This window comes from Phoca vitulina, unplaced genomic scaffold (assembly GCF_004348235.1).
Source record: "Phoca vitulina isolate PV1807 unplaced genomic scaffold, GSC_HSeal_1.0 scaffold13, whole genome shotgun sequence".
NCBI classification, from domain to species: domain Eukaryota; kingdom Metazoa; phylum Chordata; class Mammalia; order Carnivora; family Phocidae; genus Phoca; species Phoca vitulina.
Window position 1 is genome coordinate 15,383,694 of NW_022589716.1, and position 23,684 is coordinate 15,407,377.

Sequence of the window (23,684 nt, forward strand, 5' to 3'; positions counted from 1 at the left end):
GACCACAGGGAACCCTTAATGGGTCCTAATGTGTTTTTACACAATGGGTGGTGCTTTCAGGCCCCAGTAACTAAGCAAAGTCTAGGTGGACACAAGTGTGTTACAAATGGTGTTGTATACGAGGTACCAGTGGGCTACGGCCAAGGGCAGATGATGACAGAGGTAACCCCCAGCACCACCCTGTAACCCAAGCCTCCATGGACTGGGATGGCTGGTTTCTCGATGCACCTGAACCTGGGTTTCTCAACCTTGGCACTAATGACATTCGGTGCCAGGTAGTTCTTTGTTGGGGGGTGGGGGTGGGCTGTGCTGTGCACTGTAGGTGTTTAGCATCATCCCTGACCTCTATCTACTGGTTGCCAGTAGCACTCCCCTACCCCTTGTGACAACCAAAGATGTCTCCAGACATTGCTAAATGTCATTTGGGTCAGAATCACCCTCTTTGGAAATCACTGGCCTAAATTTAAAGAATGTCTTGGCACAAACTTTAATGAGGACGTCATTTTGGCTATCACAGTCTGACATCATGACCCAGGTATTATCTTGTAGTTACTGCTTCCCTCTGCCAAATGCTTTTCCCAGTCATTATTGTGTGCCATTTTACAGACAAGATTTTTTTTTAAGACAATATAATAATCATAATCAATAATAACCAACTTTATAGGGTATCAGCGAAGGGACTTCAGGAATACCTTAGCAAGACTATTAGCCTGATAGTGCTGGGATCCTGGAGTAGGGACAACTCTAGAGGCATATGGAAGACTAGAACACATAATGATTACTGTCAGTTGGGGGGAGGGGAGAGGAATAAAGGGTGAAGAGCATATATGAAGGAATACAATGAGAAGATGTTTGCCAATTGACTGAATAGTGTAGACATAACCTATTCTGGCACAAATATATGTTCAGGAAGTTCTGAATTTTATTAAGTAAACTCTACCCTCAGTGTGGGTCTAAACTCACGACCCTGAGATCAAGAGTCACATGTTTATAGACAAGTTTTTTTAAAAAATCTAAATTGTGTGTCTACAGAAGGAAGGAATGGAGTCAGACTGTACCTTTCTTGTTCAAACTTACACCGCAGCGTGGAAGAAGTACAGGGATTGGAACGTTATGGGTGCTTTAGCGGATGTTTACTACTGGTAGCAACGTCTTCGGAAAGCACAGTTCTGAACTTTAAACTCAACGTATGTAAAGCGAGACAGCCATGTTTATTCAGTACCTACCAACCAAGTGCCCAACACTGAACCGGAATTTTTGAAATTAATGTTATTCCTCTCATAAATCATAGTGAACTAATAGACGCTAGAAGTGATTTTTGAGAATTAACATTTCCCCCCAATTTTAGGCATCAGAAAAGCTTGTTGATGTGTAGTTGTTTGAAGTACTCAATTATATGTGCTAATTTCAGCTTGCCTCTGAGAAAGTAACAGCCCAGAAAATTTGCCAGTAAGACAACCCTGGAAAAAAGAAAATTTCCAACCTAAAGGATTGCTCCCGCAAATTTAAGAATGTCGGAAGTTTTTAGCATTTTATCCGTATATATTCAGAAATAATTGCATTAGCATATTGCTTAAGAGATTTACCACACTACACAAATCAGTCTTAAAATATTTATTTTATAACCCCATATGAACCCAACTAAGCATAGCACCAGGTACACAGTTGATTCACTCATAATTGAGTGGATATTGTTGAATTACCATCCTTAACATTTTCCTAGGAGGCAGGAACTCCTGCTATGAGAACTTTATCAACCTTTCTTAAATAAACAGAATGAAAATGAATGATAGTGCACTAAGATCTGTTTTAAAATCCAGTCTCCAGGTTAACAATGCTTATTTGGCTTTGTTTTCTAAATCTTCTATTTAAATGAGAATTCAGTAGAAAGGATTTGTTGAATACTGTGTTGATAAGCATTTGTTGAGTAGTGACTGTCGGTAATGCCTAAATCATACCACCCAAAGATATTAAAACAATTCTGAGCATTTGAGGAAAGAATGTCAACATTCTTATATGATTTAATCTATACCTTCATCATGACTCCCTGTGTATATAGACAGAAGGCTGGACTAGGTCTGTGTTTCCTGCTTACCTGTTAGTAAGAATTACCTGGGGAGGCTGTTAACACATCTAATTCCTAGGGTTCTATCCTAGAGATTCTGATTCAGCATGTCTGGTACAAAGCCTGAGAATGTGTATTTTTAATACCCTCTCCTCTCCCTCCTCCTTAGAAACAGAGAGATGTTAATGATCAGGCAGGTGGGGGGGCGGCTGTCTCTGGATTTGGTTTCTCTGGAAAATGCCATCACTGCCTCTCTATTCTACCCTTTCACTTGTTTTCTTAATCTTGGCCTTCTCTAGCTGATGATGCATATAGAATGCAACTCTGAACACTGAAAATCGTGGATCTTAGTCTTCTGATTGCTACCACACCTTGTTTTGAATGCCTAAGTTCAAAATTTTTACTTTAGGTAATTATAGATTTACATGCAGCTGTAAGAAATAATGCAGAGAGATCCCATATGTCCATCACCCAGTTTGTTTCAATGGTACTATCTTGTAAAACTGTAGTTCAGTAGCACAACCACATTGACATTGATACCCTCAAGATACGGAACATTCCCATCAATGCAAGCATCCCCCAGGCTGGGGCGGATGGCTGATGCACTACAGAAATTTATTTTTCACAGTTCCAGATGATGAGAGTCCGAGATCACGGTGCCAGCATGGTTGCCTTCTGGGGAGGGTCCTCTTCCTGGTTCATAGCTGGTACCTTCTCAGAGTGTCCTCGTGGTGGAAGGGGCAAGGGATCCTTCTGGGGCCTCCTTTATTTGGCAGTAATCCCATTCATGAGAGTTTCATTCCCATGACCTAAGAACTTCCCACAGGTCCTACTTCCCAATACCATCATCTTTGGGCGTTAGTATTCAACATGAATTTTGAGGGGACACAAACATTCAAAGCATAGCACCTCACTTTGCCTTTCTATAGCCACACCTGCTTCCCTCCCCCCCACACCCTCCTAATCCAGCCTTAACTCTTACAACCACTAATTTGTTCTCCATAGCTATCATTTTGTCATTTCATGAATGTCATATAAATGGAGTCATATAGTTTATAATCTTTTGGGATTGGCTTTTTCACTCAGCATAACTCTGGAGATTCATCCAAGCTGTTGTGTGAACCAGTAGTTTATTCCTTTTTGTTTCTGAGTGTTGTTCCATGATATGGATGTAGCAAAGTTTAACCATTCACCTGTTTATGGACATCTGGCTTGTTTCTAATTTTGGACTGTTACTAATAAAGCTGCTAAGACTATACTTTCAGGGATCATTTCTATAGTTTGTTACTAATAAAGCTGCTATGAGTTCGTGTACAAGTTTTGTGTGAACATAAATGCTCATTTCTCTGGGGTAATGCCCAGGAGTACAATTGCTGGGTCGTATGATAGCTGCATGTTTAATCTTTTAAGAAACTGTTAAGCTGTATTCCAGAGTGACTGTACCATTTTACATTCCCTCTGGCAATATATGTGTGATCCAGTTTCTCTGTATCCTAGCCAGCATTTGGTATTATTTTTTGTTTGTTTGTTTTAGTCATTGTGGTAGGTGTATAGTACTATCTCATTGTGGTCTTCTTATGCATTTGCTTGATGACTAGGAATGTTGAACATCTTTTTATGTGCTTATTGCCATCTATATAGCCTCTTGAAAGGAATGTGTATTCTGCTGTTGTTAGATGGAGTGTCCAAAAATGCTCATTAAATCTGTCGGTTGATATATTGTTGAGTTCTTCTGTGTCCTTCCTGTTTTTCTAATTGTTCTATCAATTGCTGAGAGAAGGGTGTGGAAGTCTCCAACTGTAACCATGGGTTTGCCCATTTCTTCTTTCAGTTCCATCAGTTTTTGCCTCTCATATTTTACAGCTCTGGTGTTTGGTATATACACATTTAAGATTGCTTTGTCTTGCTGGTAGATTACTGTTTTATCTCGATGTAATATCCTCTGTCTCTAGTACTTTTCTTTGCTCTGAAATCTACTTTATCTGATATTTTCACTTAGTTTTGATTCTCTGATTTGGGTGTCTTATAACTGAGGCTTTCCCCCTCTTTTTTTAGGAGTACATCATTCGGGTGCAAAGAGGAATTTCTGTAGAAAACAGTTGGCAGGTAAGCATTTTTTTTTTTGTCCCTAGAAAAATGTTTAAGTGTTTAAAAGTCTGACTCGGGGCAGCCAAAAATGTGGAAAAACCAAAACATTCATATATATGAATCCTGTTTCTTTTAGAGATAAACCTTCAGCTTTAGGATATTTATTTCCAGGGGCGCCTGGGTGGCTCAGTCATTAGGCGTCTGCCTTCGGCTCGGGTCATGATCCCAGGGTCCTGGGATCAAGCCCCACATTGGGCTCCCTGCTCAGCAGGAGGCCTGCTTCTCCCTCTCCCACTCCCCCTGCTTGTGTTCCCTCTCTCGCTGTGTCTCTGTCAAATAAATAAATAAAATCTTTAAAAAAAAATTAAGAAAAAAAAAAGATATTTATTTCCAAAGGCTTTTCTGTTCCCATTTGTTTGGTTTAATTTGTGTATGATGTTACCACAGAGAGTATCTAGGAATTTGTTCTCTAGTTTGACCCAGAGTAGGATAGATAGATAGTAGGCAGATTACTTGTTTTGTTCTTAGCACACCTCCTCCCCTGAAGCCATGGTGTAGGTGGGGCCGGTTAGAGTTAAGTCCATGGGGTGGAAAGGCTAGACAGGACCCTGGACATTGCACAGCTCGGACACTGTGTATTTCATGGACTCCCAGTCCACTCACGGGCAAAACGCTACTGCCAGGTCCCCCGCTGACTGTAGGTGAGGGTCACCTTATGGCCCTAGGGTCTGCAGTCCTCGGAGAGAAAAAACTTCCTACTTGGATCCAGAGGTCCTTCCTCTGTCAGTTGACTTTGCAGAGGGTGGCTCACTTCTCTCTAGGGGCCATTTCTTTCTTTCTTTCTTTCTTTCTTTCTTTCTTTCTTTCTTTCTTTCTTTCTTTCTTTTTTTCTTTTCTTTTCTTTTCTTTTCTTTTCTTTTCTTTTCTTTTCTTTCCTTTCCTTTCCTTTCCTTTCCTTTCCTTTCCTTTCCTTTCCTTTCTTTCTTTCCTTTCTTTCTTTCCTTTCTTTCCTCCCTCCCTCCCTTCCTCCCTTCCTTCCTTCTTTCCTTCCTTCCTTCTCTCTCTCCCTCCCTCCCTCCCTCCCTCCCTTCCTTCCTTCCTTCCTTTCTCTCTCTCCCTCTCTCTCTTTCTTTCTTTTCTTTTCTTTCTTTCAAGATTTTATTTATTTATTTGACAGAGAGACACAGCGAGAGAGGGAACACAAGCAGGGGGAGTAGGAGAGGGAGAAGCAGGCTTCCCGCTGAGCAGGGAGCCCGATGCGGGGCTCCATCCCAGGACCCTGGGACCATGACCTGAGCCGAAGGCAGACGCTTAACGACTGAGCCACCCACGCGCCCAGGGCCATTTCTTTCTTGCTTTCGTAATTATAATTACCCTCCCCGTCTCCACTACAAAACATCTTACCTTGTCCTTCAGGCCTGAATCTTACCTCTCACCCTAAGCAGTCCTGGACCACAGTGGTCCACACTTGGTCTTTTCTTGGCCCAAAATTTCAAACTGCTTCTTGAGTGAATGGTTGCACCATTTAACATCTGTTGAGCATTTGTTGTCAGGCACGGGTTCAAGCACATTAATTCACTTAACCCTTTAAAGACAGTTCTGCATGATTGCAGCTCCCCGTTTTACGTTCAAGGGGCTAGTAACGAGGCCATGGTCACACTCAAATCAGTGACAGAACAGGGCTGGAATCTGTGTATTCTCTGTGATTAGCCGCTGTGCTGCCTTTTGCTCCTTTGCACTTACGAGGGATGGCCTTCCGTTGAACTCTTGCGTGTGTAGTTGACAAGCAGGGCAACAGCATTGTCCTACCAGAGAAATCAATCCTTGGTGTAGTTTTCCAGATACAGTGCATTAGAATTCCCGGGATACTTCACAAAAAAGTAGACTCTTGGGCTCCACTGTGCGCCTATTGTAGGAGATCCTCTGAGGGCAGAGTCCTAGAAGATTGGTAGGTAGTTCTGCTCACTAACATTTGAGAGTCATCAATAAAGGTTCAAGTCAGCCATTCCAAATCAAAATAATTTCCTTGCCCAGAGCCTGAAGAGCTAGTGGAATTTGACTCTGGCCTAATCAGTGGCATCAACATACCTAAGAAAGGATGTGTAGACAATGGGAAGTGGACTGTCTGCCAAGAGGGGAAACATGGGGTGTCCGGGAGAGGTGTGGCCTCTCTGCCTGCAGGTACAGTCCTGTCTCTAGAATGGTGGGCTCTCAACCGGGGGAAATTTCATCCAGGGCAAGGATGAAAGGGCCTCAAAGCGCTTTGTCCGCTTCCTTTTACTTCGATTTCATGTTCAATAAAACTTTTTTTTTTTATGAGGGAGTAAATCATTAATTCATCGTTCCAGGTGCCTGGTTAATGAGAAAGATATTTAAAGGGCTATTCACCCTAAAAACAACTACATCATCATTCTCTCTTACCTATTGGCATCTTGTGTGTTTGACTGGCGTTAACCAGTTTCCCATGGCCCAGCCAACTCTGGGCACTGCTAGGTCTGTTTTCTGGGCCTGTCCAGTTAAGCAAGTTAAGCACCAGATATAAGCCCCACTACCCTTAGTTCAAGTGCCTCGGCCCTAGAATGCCAATAAATATTAAATAAGGAAATGAAAAGAGATGGTCTTTGCCGAATGAAAACACCACTGTCTTGTCTTACAGATCGTTAGGAGATACAGTGACTTTGATTTGCTGAACAACAGCTTGCAGGTAAATATTCGAAAACACTAATGACACACGGTCATTGCTTGGGGTGTCCTAGAAACTGGTTGGAAATGGCAATATCAGGAACAAAAAATTGAGCAAATTTTTCTGGGGGAGGAGATAGACTTATACGTTATACAGATAATGTGTGGCTCTAAAAATAAACTTTTGGGAACAAACATGTGATTTATAGTCACCTGGCAAGTGAGTACCTGTGTGCGAGACTGCATCCTAACCACAGTCCTTTGCACAGATGAGGAATGACTAGCTGGATTGCTGGAGTCGTTCACTTAGAGCTGGGACTGTCTCAGACCCTTGCCACTGAGCTAGACTGCATAGTCAGCGTTGCAGATCAATACTCAGCAGTAACTAGAGATAGCTTTTCTCAGTGTAACTTTTTTCTCTTAAATACCTATTTCTAAATCCCTTTGACTTAAATGTTCCTAACTTGGTGGCCATAATGGAAAGAGGGATGAGCTGCAGAGTCTTTTTCTGGAAAGAGCTGTGCTGGTCATGATGGAAGGGTCCTAGAGGGGTTTTCACACCATAGTAAGTACTGGCAGTACTACCCATGTACCCATTTAGCAGATTGGTTACTGCAGACCACTGGGCTTGGCTCACATCTCAGACTTGAATGGTAACATAAACCCTGAGCCGGAGCGCTTGGCTTATGACCAGTCCAGCCAGGAGGTGAAGCACTGCGCCCCGTTCATTGGTGAGCTAGCCATCACGTATTACCTATTCTGAGTGACCTCTGGTCCTGTCCACAAAGGTCAGGAGGACTGCTGGCTGAGAGCGAGCAACATGCTTCCTTTCCTTCAGAAGACCACAGTTACTGATCAGGCTTTGGAAAACAGCATACGTAGAGAGTCCAAGCTGTAACATTATTTACAACCCAGCTGAAAACATGAATGCCTAACTTGCTCTCTGATAGAATTGGCCTGAGTGTCTGCAGACCTTTATGTAACTGACAGATGGTTGTGCATTTGACAAATGCTGTCTTTTTAAATTTTAATTGCAGTATGACCGATTTAAATCTCCAGATAAAATATTGGCAGAGATCAAATTCTCCTCATTGATGAGTTTAATTGGTTTCATGTATGGATTTTTATAGCATATTCTTTCCGCTTAGACAAAAGCTGGGTCTGTGATGACATTGTGGATAAGGCACTGATGTATAGTTTATTCCAGCAGTGGATTTTCTCCACAAGTCTCTCCCGACATTCCCAGGCAGCATTTCCACAATGGCGTGAGCATCTGGGAGTTAACACTGAGCCTACTATGTGTTTTCACGTTGATGCACAAGTGAACCTTTGCCCAGTGGTCTTCGTACAGTGTCATTCAGCCAGGACTGAGTAAGACTCATGGGAGGAAGGTTTCTGAAATTGAAATTGTCTAGGCCCAGCTCCCAAGAATGGGTGGGGGACAGTGGAGAGGGTTTTATCTCCTGTTTGTTCTTGCTTAGGGCATGTAAGGTTGAATCTCTATGACTATTCAATTATGGCCTTTTTAATATAATAGAATTTTATTTTTGCTTCAGTGTGATTTTCCCTTTTAAAATAGGCACTTTCAGTGTGCATTTTATTTCAAATGCAAATATCCATGTGTATTGATGTTGGCTTATGCTGGGCAGGATATGGCCAGACATCATTTCAGTGGGAGGTTTTTCTAGATCCAAGTAAACAAACAGAAGAAAGTACATACAGCTTTTTGGCAAGAAAATAATTTCAAAACAACCTCCATAAAAAAGACCAAAAAGACTCTAAAAACCACAGAATAAAACTGTGACCATGATTTTTAGTGTCTGATTACCCTTTCTGATGGTTAGATGAGTTCCCGCTGAAGAAAGAGAAACATAATACATATGCAGAGTTGTCTGACTCCAATAGGAAAGATGCCAAACTGAAAAAAAAAAAAAAAGCAGGATGTAAAATTATACATGCAATATAATATAATTACATGAAATGTTTAGAAAAAAAGATTGGAGGGAAATATGCCAAGCTGTTAACAATGGTGATCCCCAGGTGGCAGGATCATGGGTTTTATGTTTTTTTTTTCTGGCTCTTTACACTGTTTTGTACTTTCCAAGTTCTCCATAAACAAGCAGAGATAAGCTAAATAAGCAAAGAAATAGAAAAAGAAAGGTGCATTTTCATAACTTTCTATAATGAGCATATTTTGTGGTAAAGAAGAGTCACTACCTTATTTTAAAGATTTATTTATTTATTTTAGAGAGAGGGTGCATGTGAGTGGGGGGGGTAGAGAGAGGGGGACAAGCAGACTCCCTACTGAGCGGGGAGCCCCCAGGCAGGGCTTGATCCCATGACCCTGAGATCATGACCTGAGCAGAAACTAAGAGTCAGCTCCCCAACCGACTGAGCCACCGAGGTGTCCCGAATCATTACCTTATTTTAAAGGCAACATCAAATCAGTAACCATCTAGGGAGACCACATACAACAAAACAAAAGAAAGGCGTAGGAGCTGAAATGGTGGGGACTGAGCCAGGAATGCTCAGGTTGGGAAGGAGCCCAGACTCTGCCCCTTACAGCAGGGAGACCTTGGGTCATTTCTTTTCCCTCTCCATTCCCCCCTTTCCCCATCTGAAACAACGGGTTGAACTAGATGACTTGTCAGGTCTATTGTAGCACGGATGCTTTGTGATTTGAATTTTATTGCTCACTGTTGACATAGGAGAGACTCTACTGTTACGTAGAGATTGGCACAAATTGAGGGTCTTTTGAGAGCTCAGAACTCCCTAGAATACTCACTGGAATATGGTTGAAGACCACTGAGCTCTGATCATGAAAATGAAAGATGAACAGATTCAGAGTTTGTTGGTTCCTCCTCCAGATAGAACTAGTTTTCTTGAAACTGCGATATAGTTTGTCATGTAATTTAATTTAGAGGCCTCTACTAGTGGCTCAGATTATGGGCTCTAGACCTCACTTTGGAGATTATTCCCCCTTCGCCTTATCATTCTGCAGGTGTTATGGATGGGTCTTTGGGGACTTCTCCACTGGCTTTCTTGTTCTCTTCCTCGTATACAAGGAACTCAAGAAGGGAATCCGTAGGGCATGTTAAAGAGGAAGGCTCTCGAAAATGGGATGGTGAGGTGCCATGGCTTGAAGCCATCAATGTGTGGGTGTCTAGGAAATCACTGCGGAGAGACTTGATTGCTCTCTGTGCTAATATTCTCTTTCCCTCCCTCCTAATGAGTCATTGGACTTCTAAATTTTATATTCTATAATTGGCAAACATTTTAGAAATTCTGGGAGAAAGCTAAAAGAGAAAGTAAGTGTCTCTTGAATGCTAATCTTTTTTAAAAGGCAAGATTTTAAAATAACACACATATTACATACTAGTAATACTTGTAGAAGTATTTATTGTGAGATCTTAAGGCAGAGCAGGAAACAACCTCCAGTCTGTCTAGTGGACTGGCCTAGCAAAGAATCTGTAATTGCAGCTGTTGGCAAAGAACACTTTGTTTCACCTGATGATTTGGAAGAGCTGATGGGATGTCTGGCAGATCAATACCTTTTCCTAAAGTGAAATGAAGCTTGAACAGATAGATTGGTGGAAGCTTGGAGGCCACAGAGTTCAAAACAAATACCTTATCAAACTCATTTTCATATCCTCACCATGAATGAAAAATAGCTCTGTTGGGGTTTGAATCTGATGATGTAGATGTGACTCCATTCTGAGTCATGTAGGATTCATCTGGGTCAGCTGTCGGGCACGTAGTGCAGGCAAATGGGCTGATACTGGTACCTGGTAATTTTACATATATATATATTTTTTCATATTTATTTTATTTATTTTAGAGAGAGAGACAGCATGGGGAGGAGGGACAAAGAGAGAGGGAAAGAGAATCTCAAGCAGACTCTGCACTGAGCACAGAGTCTGATGCAGAGCTCGATCACAGGACCCTGAGATCACGACCTGAGTCAATACCAAGAGTTGGACACTTTTTTTTTTTTTAAGATTTTATTTATTTATTTGAGAGAGATCGAGCACAAGGGGAGGGGAAGGGAAAGAGACAGAGGAAGAGGGACAGGCAGACTCCTGTTGAGCAGGGAGCCCGATTCAGCCTGATTCAGTTGACGCTTAACTGACTGAGCCATCCAGGCACTCCAAAAAAATAATTTTTTAAAAGAAATATCAGTTGTGGGGGCGCCTGGGTGGCTCAGTCGTTAGGCGTCTGCCTTCGGCTCAGGTCATGATCCCAGAGCCCTGGGATCGAGCCCCGCATTGGACTCCCTGCTCAGCGGGGAGTCTGCTTCTCCCTCTCCCGCTCCCCCTGCTTGTGCTCCCTCTCTAGCTGTGTCTGTCTCTGTCAAATAAATAAATAAAATATTAAAAAAAAAAGAAATATCAGTTGTTTTTTAGTAGTACCTTTGATTACTCTATATTAATGCTCTGGAACAAAAATAATAATGATAATAGTAATAATAATGAAGTGATTCACTTGGATGTGTATTAGCTGAGTGATGTGCTTTCTTCTTAAGTATGCTTTTTATTTAGTTAATAAAGAAACTGCTATTAGGTAAAGCCTAATTGTGTAAATGAGGAAAATGACCTGAAATTTATGTGTCTTATCTAGCTGTGAATTCTGCCATGATAGAAAATTCATTCTAAGTATGCTCCCACACATTTTCATAATTATGTTGGAGAAATAGGCAATTTAGGATTGTAAGCCAGCCTTTTCATCTTGTCCAATGTTGAGTTCAAAGTCTTCACTGTTGTTTGAAAAATACAGAGTGGAACAGGCTAACTTAGGTTTGCCCACATGGGTGATTTAGATTACATCCTTTCCTGAATTAAAGATGCCCTTCTCTTAAGACCTTCCCCTCAATCAATATGCATGTCACTTGGTCTGTTCTAATCTAAGCACAAGTGTGGAATACAACTGCTCTTTGAAAGTGATTTTGCTCATTAAATTAAGATACCAATCTGATGCTTTTTTTTAAAGATTTTATTTGTCAGAGAGAGAGCGAGCACATACAAGCAGGGAGAACAGCAGGTAGAGGGAGAAGCAGGTTCCCCCCTGAGCAAGGAGCCCGATGCGGGACTCGATCCCAGGACCCTGGGATCATGACCTGAGCCGAAGGCAGACGCTTAACGACTGAGCCACCCAGGCGTCCCTGATGCTTTGTTTTCTAAGTTTAAAAAATAGACTCACAAAGTTTTAAGTGATCTGGAAAATGATAGGTTGAGCACCTGCATTTACTTTTCCTTTCTCCTGAAACCACTCTAAGACAACAGTAAGTTGATCTTACAGACACACACACACACACACACACACACACCCTCAAGGGTAAGTAGAATAGGAAAAGATAAAATCACAACAAAACATTTGAAGCTGCAAATCCATTGGATGAGAGTTAACCAATTAAGGAGATACAGGAAGGCAGAATTCTGAGCTGGGGGGCGGGGGTGGATAACTCCACTGGGTCCCATTAGATACCACAGAACCTCCAAAAGGTTTAGCGCAAGGTGCTGCCTCCAGTGTGGGGCAAGGTCAAGCTGAAATCAGGAGTTGAGAGTATGTTTAAGAAACAGTCAGATCCCCGGATCTTCCCCCATCTAGCAAGTTATGCCTGCCCTTCTCCCTCTAGCAGAGAATTGGAAGTTTATTCTCTGGAGAGGGAAGAATAGTCTTTGGATTGGGGAACGCAGGAATCACGTAATTCATGTGAGCACTGCCTCTCACCCCGACCTTTGCCCCCTTCTGCAAACCTTCTTCCTTTCAGCTCCCAGAGTATTGGTAGTCAGACCTAGACCCTCCAGGCAGGGGATTGGAAGATTTGGGGGAAGGGGAATCTGCCCAACCTAAGAAGAAAGAGCTAAAGATACTGAGATCACAGGTTTTCCCAATGAAATAGCTGAGTCAAATCCTATGCTAAAATAAAACCCACGGGTGCCTGGGTGGCTCAGTTGGTTAAGCGACTGCCTTCAGCTCAGGTCATGATCCTGGAGTCCTGGGATCGAGTCCCACATCGGGCTCCCTGCTCGGTGGGAAGTCTGCTTCTCCCTCTGACCCTCCCCCCTCATGCTCTCTCTCTCTCAAATAAATAAATAAAATCTTTAAAAAAAAAAATAGATAAAATAAAATAAAATAAAATAAAACCCACAACAGATAAGCCTCCGCCACTCACCGAGTGCTTCTAAGTCAGCTTTTGTTGTCCTGCTCTTTAGTATGAGCAGACAGCCCAGGATCACCAGATTCCTAAGGAACACTTTTTTTTTTGTTTTTAAGATTTATTTATTTATTATTTGAGAGAGAGAGAGCAAGCACGAGTGGGCAGAGGGAGAGGGAGAGAGACAGGCAAACTCCCCGCTGAGCAGGGAACCCAACCCGGGACTGGATCCCAGGACCCTGAGATCGTGACCTGAGCCAAAGGCAGACGCTTAACGAACTGAGCCACTCAGGCACCCCCCCTCCCCAAGGAACACTTTTAATATAAAAGATAACAATGAAAACAAACAAAAAAAAATAAAAAGAACCTTCAGGAAGCAGAGTATATGCAGTAAGAGGAACATTTCAGGCTCTTCAGAAAGATTATCTTTTATGATCTCAGAGAGATAAATTGCGTTACATTCAGGATGCTATTAAAGAAAAGAAAGCATACTCAGAAATAAAAAAATAGATAATAGTAGAAATGAGAACTCTTTAGAAGAGCTGAATGTTAAAGGAACTATCCCAGAAAATTTTTTCAGTAGGAAAAAATATTGTTTAACAAAGGTGGAAAGTAGGAGAGAAAAGATGAGAATAGAGGACCAGTCCAGAAGGCCCAACACTGGAATAAGAGGAAAGAGAGCAAAGGACACAGAGGGGAAGAAATAATGACCTAATACAAGAAAATACCAAAGAACGTAAGGATGTTCATCTCCAGATAGAAATGGCTGGGTACTCAGCACAGAGGCTAAAGATAGACCTGCAGAGAGGCACATGGATTTCACAAACTGGGGTCAAGGAGAAGAGCCTAGAAGCTTCCAGGGAGGGAAACAAAACAAAACAAAAACGGAAGCAAGAATCTGCTAACAGCAGCGCCGGAAGCTAGAAGACAATAAAGTAGTTCTTAAAAATTGTGAAGAACAAATATTTCCAACTTAGAATTCCACATCAAGGGGCGCCTGGGTGGCTCAGTCATTAAGCGTCTGCCTTCGGCTCAGGTCATGATCCTGGGGTCGTGGGATGGAGCCCCATATCGGGCTCCCTGCTCTGCAGGAAGCCTGCTTCTCCCACTCCCCCTGCTTGTGTTCCCTCTCTCGCTGTGTCTCTCTCTGTCAAATAAATGAATAAAATCTTAAAAAAAAAAAAAAAAAGAATTCCACATCAAGATTCCCTATCACTCAAGTGTGAGGATAGATTAAAGACATTTACACATGCAACTTTTCAAAAATTTGACGTCCCTCCCTGGCTCCCTTTTTAGGAAGCTGACGGAGGGTATCCCCACCAAAAATCAGGGAGTCTTCTACAAAAAAGGAAGGTATGGATCTAGAAATGGGGTTCAGCAGGAGAAAGGAAAAAGCATCCCCAGCGTGATGTCCCAGAATGCCAGCCCAGCAAGTGTAGGGACCACCAGTGCTGCTTGGAGCAGGCACTCCTCAAGGAGAAGAAATTGATGCATCTTTGTATCTGAATATGTTGAGAAAATGCTTAGATGGAAAGTTTGGAGTTGAATAGAAAACTGAAACAAAATAACCAAAAAGACCAGTTGATAAAAAAGGAATTGTAAGCATGGCTCTCTGGCTTAGTGGTGCAGATCACCTAATGTAAACAGGAATATTGCACTAAATAAAATTATAGCTATATTGGAGGGATTAGGAATAAGTTGCATGTGGGGTGAGATCGGGATTGTGAAAGAGAACTTAATCCATAACGGGAAATTAATAGATTAATACCTAAAAATGAAAATCAATTCATAATGAACCCTGTGCCAAAAAGACCGACTGAGAGAATTCGATGTGGCTGCCTCTGGGGAGTGGATAATGGCTAGGTCACGTGTTGGCAGAGGTGGTTGGGGGGGGAGTGTCACGGGACTGCTAATAATAAAAAGACTATTTGACTCTCGAAATTATGTTCATATATAAGTTTGATAGAAAAACTTTTTTAAAAAATTAAGTTTTAAAGTTGCTATGCTTGATATAGCATTTTACCAATTCTGAGTTGCAGTTTTTCACGTTTTTATCATAGCACTGAAATCAGGGTGCATCTTAATGAAATGTGGTGGCTCAGGATTCTGATATTACATCTTATGTGGAGATGACAGGAGTATAATACTTTTTCTCTTTTAATTAAAGATTGCAGGCCTCAGTCTACCTCTTCCTCCCAAAAAATTGATTGGTAACATGGATCGTGAATTCATAGCTGAGAGGCAGAAAGGTCTTCAGAACTATCTCAACGTTATCACCACAAATCATATCTTGTCTAATTGTGAGCTGGTTAAGAAGTTTTTAGACCCAAACAACTATTCTGCAAACTACACTGGTAAGCAAAGGGATCTCTGAGCTACGGTTGCATGACCATAGAGACACTGTTCTTTGCTGGAGACAACGTGTAGGAGGAGTTATTTCCAGACGGGGCCATGTGTACATTTGTTATAGGGCATTACTTGCTTATTAGTACTGTACCCGATTGTAATTTACTGTAGGAGTGTAAGAAAAAAATAATTACTTCTAAAATGTGATGTTTGCACAGAAGAATATGAAAGAGAAGTTATTGGGTCTTGTACTTAGAGTCTTGTCTTTATTATCTTCCCTGACAGAAAAGAAAGTAAATAATCCACAATAATCTGTACCATAATCTCAATTTGATTTTTATTTGGATCTCTTTTTGTATTTACAACATATAGTATGTCTGGTTTTTCGGGGAATTACTTTATACTGAGAGTGGTTCAAAAGGGTCCTTTCTGTGTCTTCCCAGTTGCTCCCAGAGACCCACTCAAGGCAAAGCCTGAGGAGGAGCTAGTTGTCTTCGACGCCTTCCCTGGATCAGTCAGGGGACTGAGGTGGAAGGGGTGCCAGTTACACACAAAACTATCGTCAATAACCTAAGCCTCTTGTCTGCAGAATGAGTGATTAACTATTCAGTATTCCCTGGGGTGGCTTTGAGGAGACCAATGGAAACCATTGTAGAACTGAACCAGTGACTAGAATTCGACTTACTTGTTAAAGCTGAGCTGTGCTTAGAGTCTTAGTGGAACTCTGGGTATTTTTAATAAGCTGATTTCCTTGCTAAGAGAATAGATTGTGTACACATTACATTTCAGGTCCTCAAAACACTGCTTTTGAAGTAATTAGAGGGAGGCACCTTTATTCCTGTTTCAGAGAGAGGGAAATACGGGACTGCTTGTCAGGTACCAAATTTTTCTGCATAATAGACTCACCCAGGGAGCTTTAAAAAATCCTGATGCCCAGGTACTCATGCCAATTAAATGAAAATCTCTATGGGGGCAGGGGGGCTCCTAGTTTATAAAGCTCCCCAAGAGATTCCAGTACGTAGCCAGAGTTTGAAAACCACAGCCCTTGGACCTTGCTCCTCACATCACAGTGTGGTCCTCTGACCCACAGCATTGGCATCACTGGGAGCTTGTCAAAAATGCTGAATTCAGGCCCCATCCCAAACCTATGGATCAGGATCTGAGTTTAATAAAGTCCCCAGGTGATTTGCATGTGCATTACAGTCTGAGAAGGCTTGCAATGGAACGTACCTCCTATCTTCTAGTGGAAGTACCTGCAGAGGTAAGAAAAATGCCTTTCTAGAATGCAACCAAGTGAAGGAAAATTTAGTTCAAACACATTTACTCTAAGTGACGAAATCGAGTGTAAGTTATTACAAGGCTTTCATTCTTCCCCCAGTTGGTTTTTGGTTCATCTAGGAGAAAAGGCATCACAGGACAGGGGCTCCCAGGACAGCTTAACTTCTTCCAGAGTAACATCTCTCATGGCTTTCAGTCACCGTGCCTCACCTACGTTGTTCCCCACATTGTCAGATGGTGAGCCGTCTATAGTGACTGTTAGCAAATCAGCCCTAACCGAGTTCATTGGTTTGTCTCCGTATTTCCCAAGAGTGTGTGCGAATGTGTTCCCGAGGGCAAGCCTCAAGGTGCAGTGCACACAGGATGACGCTGTGCGTTCCGTAGACCTTCACTGTCAGCTGTGCCTATGCCATGTGCTGGGTGCAGCCTGGTGGGGGGGGTGCAGGGGCAAGGGAGGTGTGCTCCCTGCTCGCAGGGAGCTTGTACCAGGAGTACAGTGAGTTATGTGGGGTCAGAGCTAGAAGAGATTTTGGAGCAGGCATACCCAGACCAGCCCTCTCATTTTAGAGATGAGACATCGCCCGAGAGGAAAGACCTTACCTAGGGTTGCACGTTTGTTAGACTGTACAAGGGTACAACATCTGCGTGTTTTCCAATTAAAATGCTGCTTTGCCCCCTGAAAGATTATCTGATCCCTATATTTCCTTCTACTGTACCCCCTCACATGCTGCTATTGTTCTTGATCTTTCTCCTCTCCCCCCCCCCCCCCCCCGCATGGCAGAGAGTCAGGAGTCCAAAGTAAATGTGGGCAGAGATCTAAGAAGGCTGCCGAGACTCCCACCGGGACCCAAATGCTCATGAAGCCACTGCTATTTAGAGGACACAGTCTTGTAATGAAACAATAGGGGATGGATGCTGTTTTCAGAGAGATGCTGATTTATTGCCCCCTTTGAATGAAACGTCAGAACTTGTCTTGCCTCTAGGCTGACTCACTAGCAGCCTCAGGAAAGGGAAGCCCAGGCAGTCTCCTCTGCACCAGCTTGACTGAGCCAATCCCCGGAAAACCGGGTAACCGGACGAACTTGTCCGGCTTCCCGAAACTCAAAGCATGGCCTCTGGTTCCTAAGGGCACTCTGCATACTGCCGACCTGTGGCTCTTCTTTAAGGAGGGTCACTTCCCCCCTTCATGTGGAGAAGGTCTCCACCTCTTATCCGCTTCCAAATGGTCTGTGGTCACCACCTCGCTCCACTTTAGCAGGATCTGAGTTCCGTGCTCATGTGGCCGAAGTCACCAAGGCTACTCTTCCTGCCTCTTGCTCTGAGGTTAAAGATGCCTGGTCGGAGGGGGACTGTGATGCCAGCCCGGTCCCCAGGGGGTGGGTAACTAGGAGCAGGGCATCAGCGGCTGCCTTCTCTCTCCCTGGCTCTCCAGCCTGGGATTTCTGATCTTTTCTTTCTTTTCCTGGGGTGCTCCAGATGACCAAGGAAATAGAGGTCCTTGGTGCTCTGTGGAGGAGTTATGAGGTGTCCATTTGTATTACCAAGTCTAATTGAGGGCCGGCTTTTGTTACAGGGAGAACAGGTGTCTCCAGTCATGAGGGGCTTCTATGGGAAGACACACATGCACACATCCCCCACCCCACACACCTCACCTTGGGCATCTTAGTAACGAGGTGCTGCTATCATTCAAAAGCCTCAGTGCACTGTAGCTATCTTCCAGCCTCAAACCTCAAACTCCCTCAGAATAAGGGGGTTTTGTTTTTTTTTTTTTAAGATTTTATTTATTTATTTGACAGAGACACAGTGAGAGAGGGAACATAAGCAGGGGGAGCGGGAGAGGGAGAAGCAGGCTTCCCGTGGAGCAGGGAGCCCGATGTGGGGCTCGATCCCAGGACTCTGGGATCATGACCCGAGCCAAAGGCAGACGCTTAACGACTGAGCCACCCAGGCGCCCCAGAATAAGGGGATTTTTAATGTCCATGCAGAAGTCACTTGGACCAGAAATATCGAGGCATGGATCCTGGGTCCCAGCTTTGTCATCAGCAACATTTCCCCTCTGTGAGCCTCAGGTCCTCTTCTAGTCCTGAAACCCCAGGAATCCTACGAGTAGGTCAGGTAGTAGTGGGCTCAAGGAGGAAGGAGGGAGGGAGGGATGGGGGCGGGGGATTATATCAGAGCCAGGGCAGGGCGCTTGGAGAGGTGGTAGGCCCAAGTCCACTGTGCAGGCCTCGGCGGCGCCACCTGCCCTAGCAGGTCAGGGATCTGGAACCCGGTTGCCGGGCTGGAGGAGTCTGTTCTCTGTAATGATCGTGGGGCTGGGACCTAGGAGCTCAAAGGCTGCACACAGCGGGGGCAGCTGGTACATTCTGAGCTGAGAAGTCAGAGCTCTGTGGGAAGCACAGGATGGGCCTGAAGGCCTCGCTCTGCATTTCCTGTCTGGGGCTTGTTTCTCAGCATTTCCTGAGCATGCAGTTTTTTGCCATGTGTCTGTCAGTATTAAGGAAATAGAGGGCAGATGCCTTTCTTTTCATGGATTTCATGTTCTTTTTTTTTTTTTTTTTTAAGATTTTATTTATTTCTTTGACAGAGAGAGGGAACACAAGCAGGGGGAGTGGGGGAGGGAGAAGCAGTCTTCCTGCCAAGCAGGGAGGCCTATGTGGGACTCTGGGACCATGACCTGAGCCAAAGGCAGACACTTAATGACTGAGCCACCCAGGCGCCCTGGATTTCATGTTTTGATGGGAGAGAGTGTCCGCATCCATTGAACATGTATCGAACCCTTAGTTCTTGCTTTGTCAATATTTATTGAGTGCTTACTCTGTGTCAGGTGCTGCAAATACAGCATTAAGGAAAGCATAGTCCCCTACCCCCATCCCAAGACACTTCTGCAGGGGGATTGACAGGTGAAGACTATGGCAGAGTAGACATGGCCCAGCACCTTGAAGGTGGGAGTAGGGGTGCAGGTGATCCAGTTTTGAAGGTGGAGGAAGGCTTCCAGAAGAGTTGATGCCTACATGGAGATTTAAGGATAAGTAGAAGTTAGCTAGGCCAAGAGGCAGGGCCAGTGCTCCAGGAGAGAAAAAAATATTTCCATGTGGCTGTGGGCTTTTACCCAGATTAAGACGTAGCCTTCACAGCCAGAGTTCACAGTCCGTGGAAGAGAGTAGCCCTAACACAGGACAGACCTTGGGTGAGTCCCATAGGAGAAGTTCACACGGAGCTCTGGGAGTGTAGAGAGGATGGAAGGTGGGGGGAGACCTGGCTCAGGGAGTGGCAGCTTTGGGCTGAGCCTTGCGGGATAGGTGGACAGGAACGGAAAATGCAGATGGGTGGGGTCGGGCCTGTCTTCAGGGGTCAAGGCAGGTAAATCTAGGCACTGCACCACTTGTGTGGAGGGGTAAAGACAGAAAGTCAAGGTAAAGCTAGAGCTGGGTTAACACTAGTTTTAAAAGCTTGGCCTTGATTTTATAAGGAAATGAGGTGCTGGTAAATGCTCCTAAGCAGGGAACAGATGCTTAGGATTGAGGTGTGTTACCTGAAGCTGGGGAGGGAGGGGATTCATATTGGATACAGTATAGGTAGTCATGTGATTTACTTGACAATAAATCATAGTTCAAGGGAAAGAAAATGTCCTTTCTACAATTTCCTGATTCCCTAAGGTAAAAAAAAAAAAAAAAAAAAGGCTATTTCCTTGTCCTCAATTTATCAGTAACAAATCCAGCATGTTCCATTTCTTGACAGCTATTTCCCCCATTCCTAGAACAATGTATGGTACATAGTAGCATACGATAAATGCTGTTGAATGATTTTGTGGGGAATTATGAGTCACAGTTATGAACCAACTGTCCTTTACTCTTTTAGAATGACATTGTACTGTATTTAGAAGATTATTTTGCATGATCCTTCCCAAAGTTGATATGATCTTAACTGAAAATGATGCCTTTTTAAGTTGTTTATTTTCAAGTTTTTTTTAGATTGTTTCTGTTCAAGTTGTTTTGGAAAATGCTAAAAACATTTTATATCAACGTTAACTCAACAGAGTTCCCAGCGTTGGTTATGAAAATTTTATATGCTTCTGCCACACCTGATCCCTGCAAATGGTTTGTCACTTTGGGTGGTTAGAACAAATGTCAGTGGAGTCAGTTGGTATCTGGTTGTCTCATGTTTTCTCCCGTGTGGACAGCATCAGCAATTTACCTGTCGAGTCAGTAAACCGATAGTCAGTAGATCGTTTTCTTCCCTGAATGTCTTAACTCACAATGTACTGTAAAATATACCAAAATCACATTGTTCGCCAAGCACCAGGCATGGTAATTCCAGACGAGGTCATTCTGACATATGGAGAGCATTTCTGCTGAATCTCTCTTTCCTCACCAGTTGGCCTGGAATGCCATGGATGCTAGCGGAGGTGAAATTCCACAGTGAATTTGCAGTATTGCTGTTTGCTTTCAGGGATCTAGAGTGGCTTCCTTTTCTCATTGTGTTGAGGGAAAATAGCAAATTACAGATGTTTCTTTTTGCAGGAACTGTAAAGGCACAGTTATTCTGATAATTTCTTAATACAGTGAACTTTAAAGAACTTCCTCTTCTCATTGTCTTCTTAAAAAGGGGAAACATTCTTATGATAAATGAACACAAAAAGGGAGGTGGATTTTTTCCAATAAACAGGGGTATGGTAACGTCCCACAATAGAACTGTGTTGTTGCTGTACATAGATGTTTTTCTAAAACACTGGCTTTTATTTCCAATATATATTTAAGGCTAATCGCTTCTTTGTTGGTGAAAGCTGTAATTCCATGAGGAATGAAGACAGGATAAATATCACTTAGAGCAACATAAATACTGTTCTGAGCTGACCTCAGAACACATTTTGAGTTTTGTGCTTGGGTTGTATCCTGATGCATATATTGAATTCTTGGCTTATGCTCCCTGGTTTACATATTTTAGATCTTTCAGTTTATATATATATATATTTTTCACATCATTAGTAATTACTCTTATTAATAAACTTTTTACTTTGGAATAATTTTAGACTTACAGAAAAACAGCAGTGATAGTACAGAGAGTTTCCATATACCACCCCTCACTAAATTTCCCCTAATGTTAACATCTTACATAACTCTAACACATTTATCAAAACTAAGAAATCAACATTGGTGCATTACTATTAACTACAGATTTTATTCAGATTTCACTTGTTTTTCCACTATTGTCCTTTTTCTGTTCCAGGATCCAGTCTAGAATCCTACATTGCATTTACTCCCTGGCTTTTTTTTTCTTTTTTTTTTTGTAATCAAGTTTTTTAAGAAGGTCATAGACTTATTAAGATTTCATTTGCAAGAATAACATCTTAAGCATGTGGTGCTTTCCTGATAGGTTGGACTGATGAGTTTCTAAAATGTCTTTGCAGAGATTGCCTTACAGCAAGTTTCCATGTTCTTCCGGTCAGAACCAAAGTGGGAGGTGGTAGAACCATTGAAAGACATAGGTGAGAAACTGGCACATGCCTGGTCTGTTCAAACAGATCACAGAACTGGACTCTTTGTCACGCTTTCCTATCTGTATCCCAAGAAAGCTCTTCAATGCAGGTGATTTCTTTTTCTTTTTGCCTTCCTACTGCTTGAAGACGCAGTCCGTAACTTGTATGCTTAATGAATCTTGGGTAAAGTGCCACCTGGAGATTCAGGGGGTAGTAATGTGTACTCTCAGAGCCATCCGTCATTCTTCATCTCTCTCTCTCACGACACTTCAGCTGAAGTGCCCATTTTCCTGTTCCCGTGAAGAATTTCTTTGTTTGCAGTTGTTTTGGTGTTTTCTGTGGTTTTTTTTTGGTTTGGGGTTCTGTTTTGTTTTGTTTTGCTTAAGTACAGTCTTTCCCGTGTCCACATTACCAAGCAGTTGTTTTACTGGTGCCTGTATTGCTATGGATAAGATTGCCAGCCTTAATTTTTTGAATTACTTAGTTAATGAAACTTCTCTCTATTGGTGTAAAAATTATTTGCTATGACTACATCTCTGCTTTTATGGCAGGTTGGAGGATAAGGAAGAAATATTTCTTGATGAAAATTAAAAATCAGCCGAAGGAACGGCTAGTGTTAAGCTGGGTAAGCTGTTTTTTTGCTTCAGTCTCCTTTCATGGACTTGAGATGGGTTTATGAAAGCAGATATTGAAAAAAGATAATTAAGAAATTGTACTGTGCTTCTGAGTGATGTTGTAAAGGCCTCTTCAGTCCCACATCAAAGGAGAGTCATTTTGAGTCACTTTGCTTATTCATTTGGTTATATCCATGTGATTGTATTTGATCAACTAGTAAACATCTGGAAAGAAACAGGAACAGCTTAAAATAGTTCTGGAACCTCTTTAGGATTGGCAATTTTGCAATTTATTTTAAAGAAGAAATACTTAGGCATTGCTTTATGTTATCTCTCACTTCGGGAGTTCTAGTGATTTGGCTAATGGAATTTGATAAAACGCATAATTTTTGGGCTTTTTTAAATCGTTTTGTTTTGTTTTTTTAATTTTAGGTAGTTAACATACAGTGCAATTTGGTTTCTGGAGTAGCATTCAGTGATTCATCACTTATACACAACACCCAGTGCTCACTCATGATAACAAGTGCCCTCCTTAATACCCATCACCCAAGAGTGTCGTTAAGTCCTGGTATTTATATGTTTGCATTCTACCTCTCCAGAAAAGCCTTGAGGCAGCAAGACTTTGTGTGGCTTTCATCTTTGGTTTACAGTCATATATTTGGACAAATGAAAAAAGCGAAAGGTTTACAAGGAATTTTTCTTTTGATAACTTAAGACAACACCCTGATATTTTCCCCCATGTTTTCAGGCTGACCTTGGTCCCGACAAGTATCTGTCAGATAAAGATTTTCAGTGTCTAATCAAACTTCTGCCTTCCTGTTTGGTGAGTACAAGCCCTTCTATTCTTTTTCTTTTTTTACTCTTTTATTTTTAAGTAATCTCTACACCCAACATGGGGCTCAAATGAGCACAACCCCGACATCAAGAGTCGCATGCTGTGCTGACTGAGCCAGCCAGGTGCCCCAAGCCCTTCTGTTG

At 42.6% G+C, this 23,684-nt stretch overlaps 1 protein-coding gene and 1 pseudogene across 9 annotated transcripts in view; both read left to right on the forward strand.

Moving 5' to 3' along the window:
* Window positions 1–23,684, forward strand: part of PXK (PX domain containing serine/threonine kinase like) — a 75,209-nt gene that overhangs the window by 20,184 nt on the left and 31,341 nt on the right. For all 9 annotated transcript variants that reach the window (XM_032411613.1, XM_032411606.1, XM_032411614.1 and 6 more), the window contains exons 2-7: window positions 4,121–4,171; window positions 6,810–6,857; window positions 15,157–15,343; window positions 22,024–22,101; window positions 22,644–22,717; window positions 23,455–23,529. In XM_032411613.1, coding sequence (XP_032267504.1) covers window positions 4,121–4,171; window positions 6,810–6,857; window positions 15,157–15,343; window positions 22,024–22,101; window positions 22,644–22,717; window positions 23,455–23,529 — 513 coding nt within the window. The remainder of the gene's footprint in view (window positions 1–4,120; window positions 4,172–6,809; window positions 6,858–15,156; window positions 15,344–22,023; window positions 22,102–22,643; window positions 22,718–23,454; window positions 23,530–23,684) is intronic.
* On the forward strand, window positions 3,315–3,387 carry LOC116637286 (annotated as a pseudogene).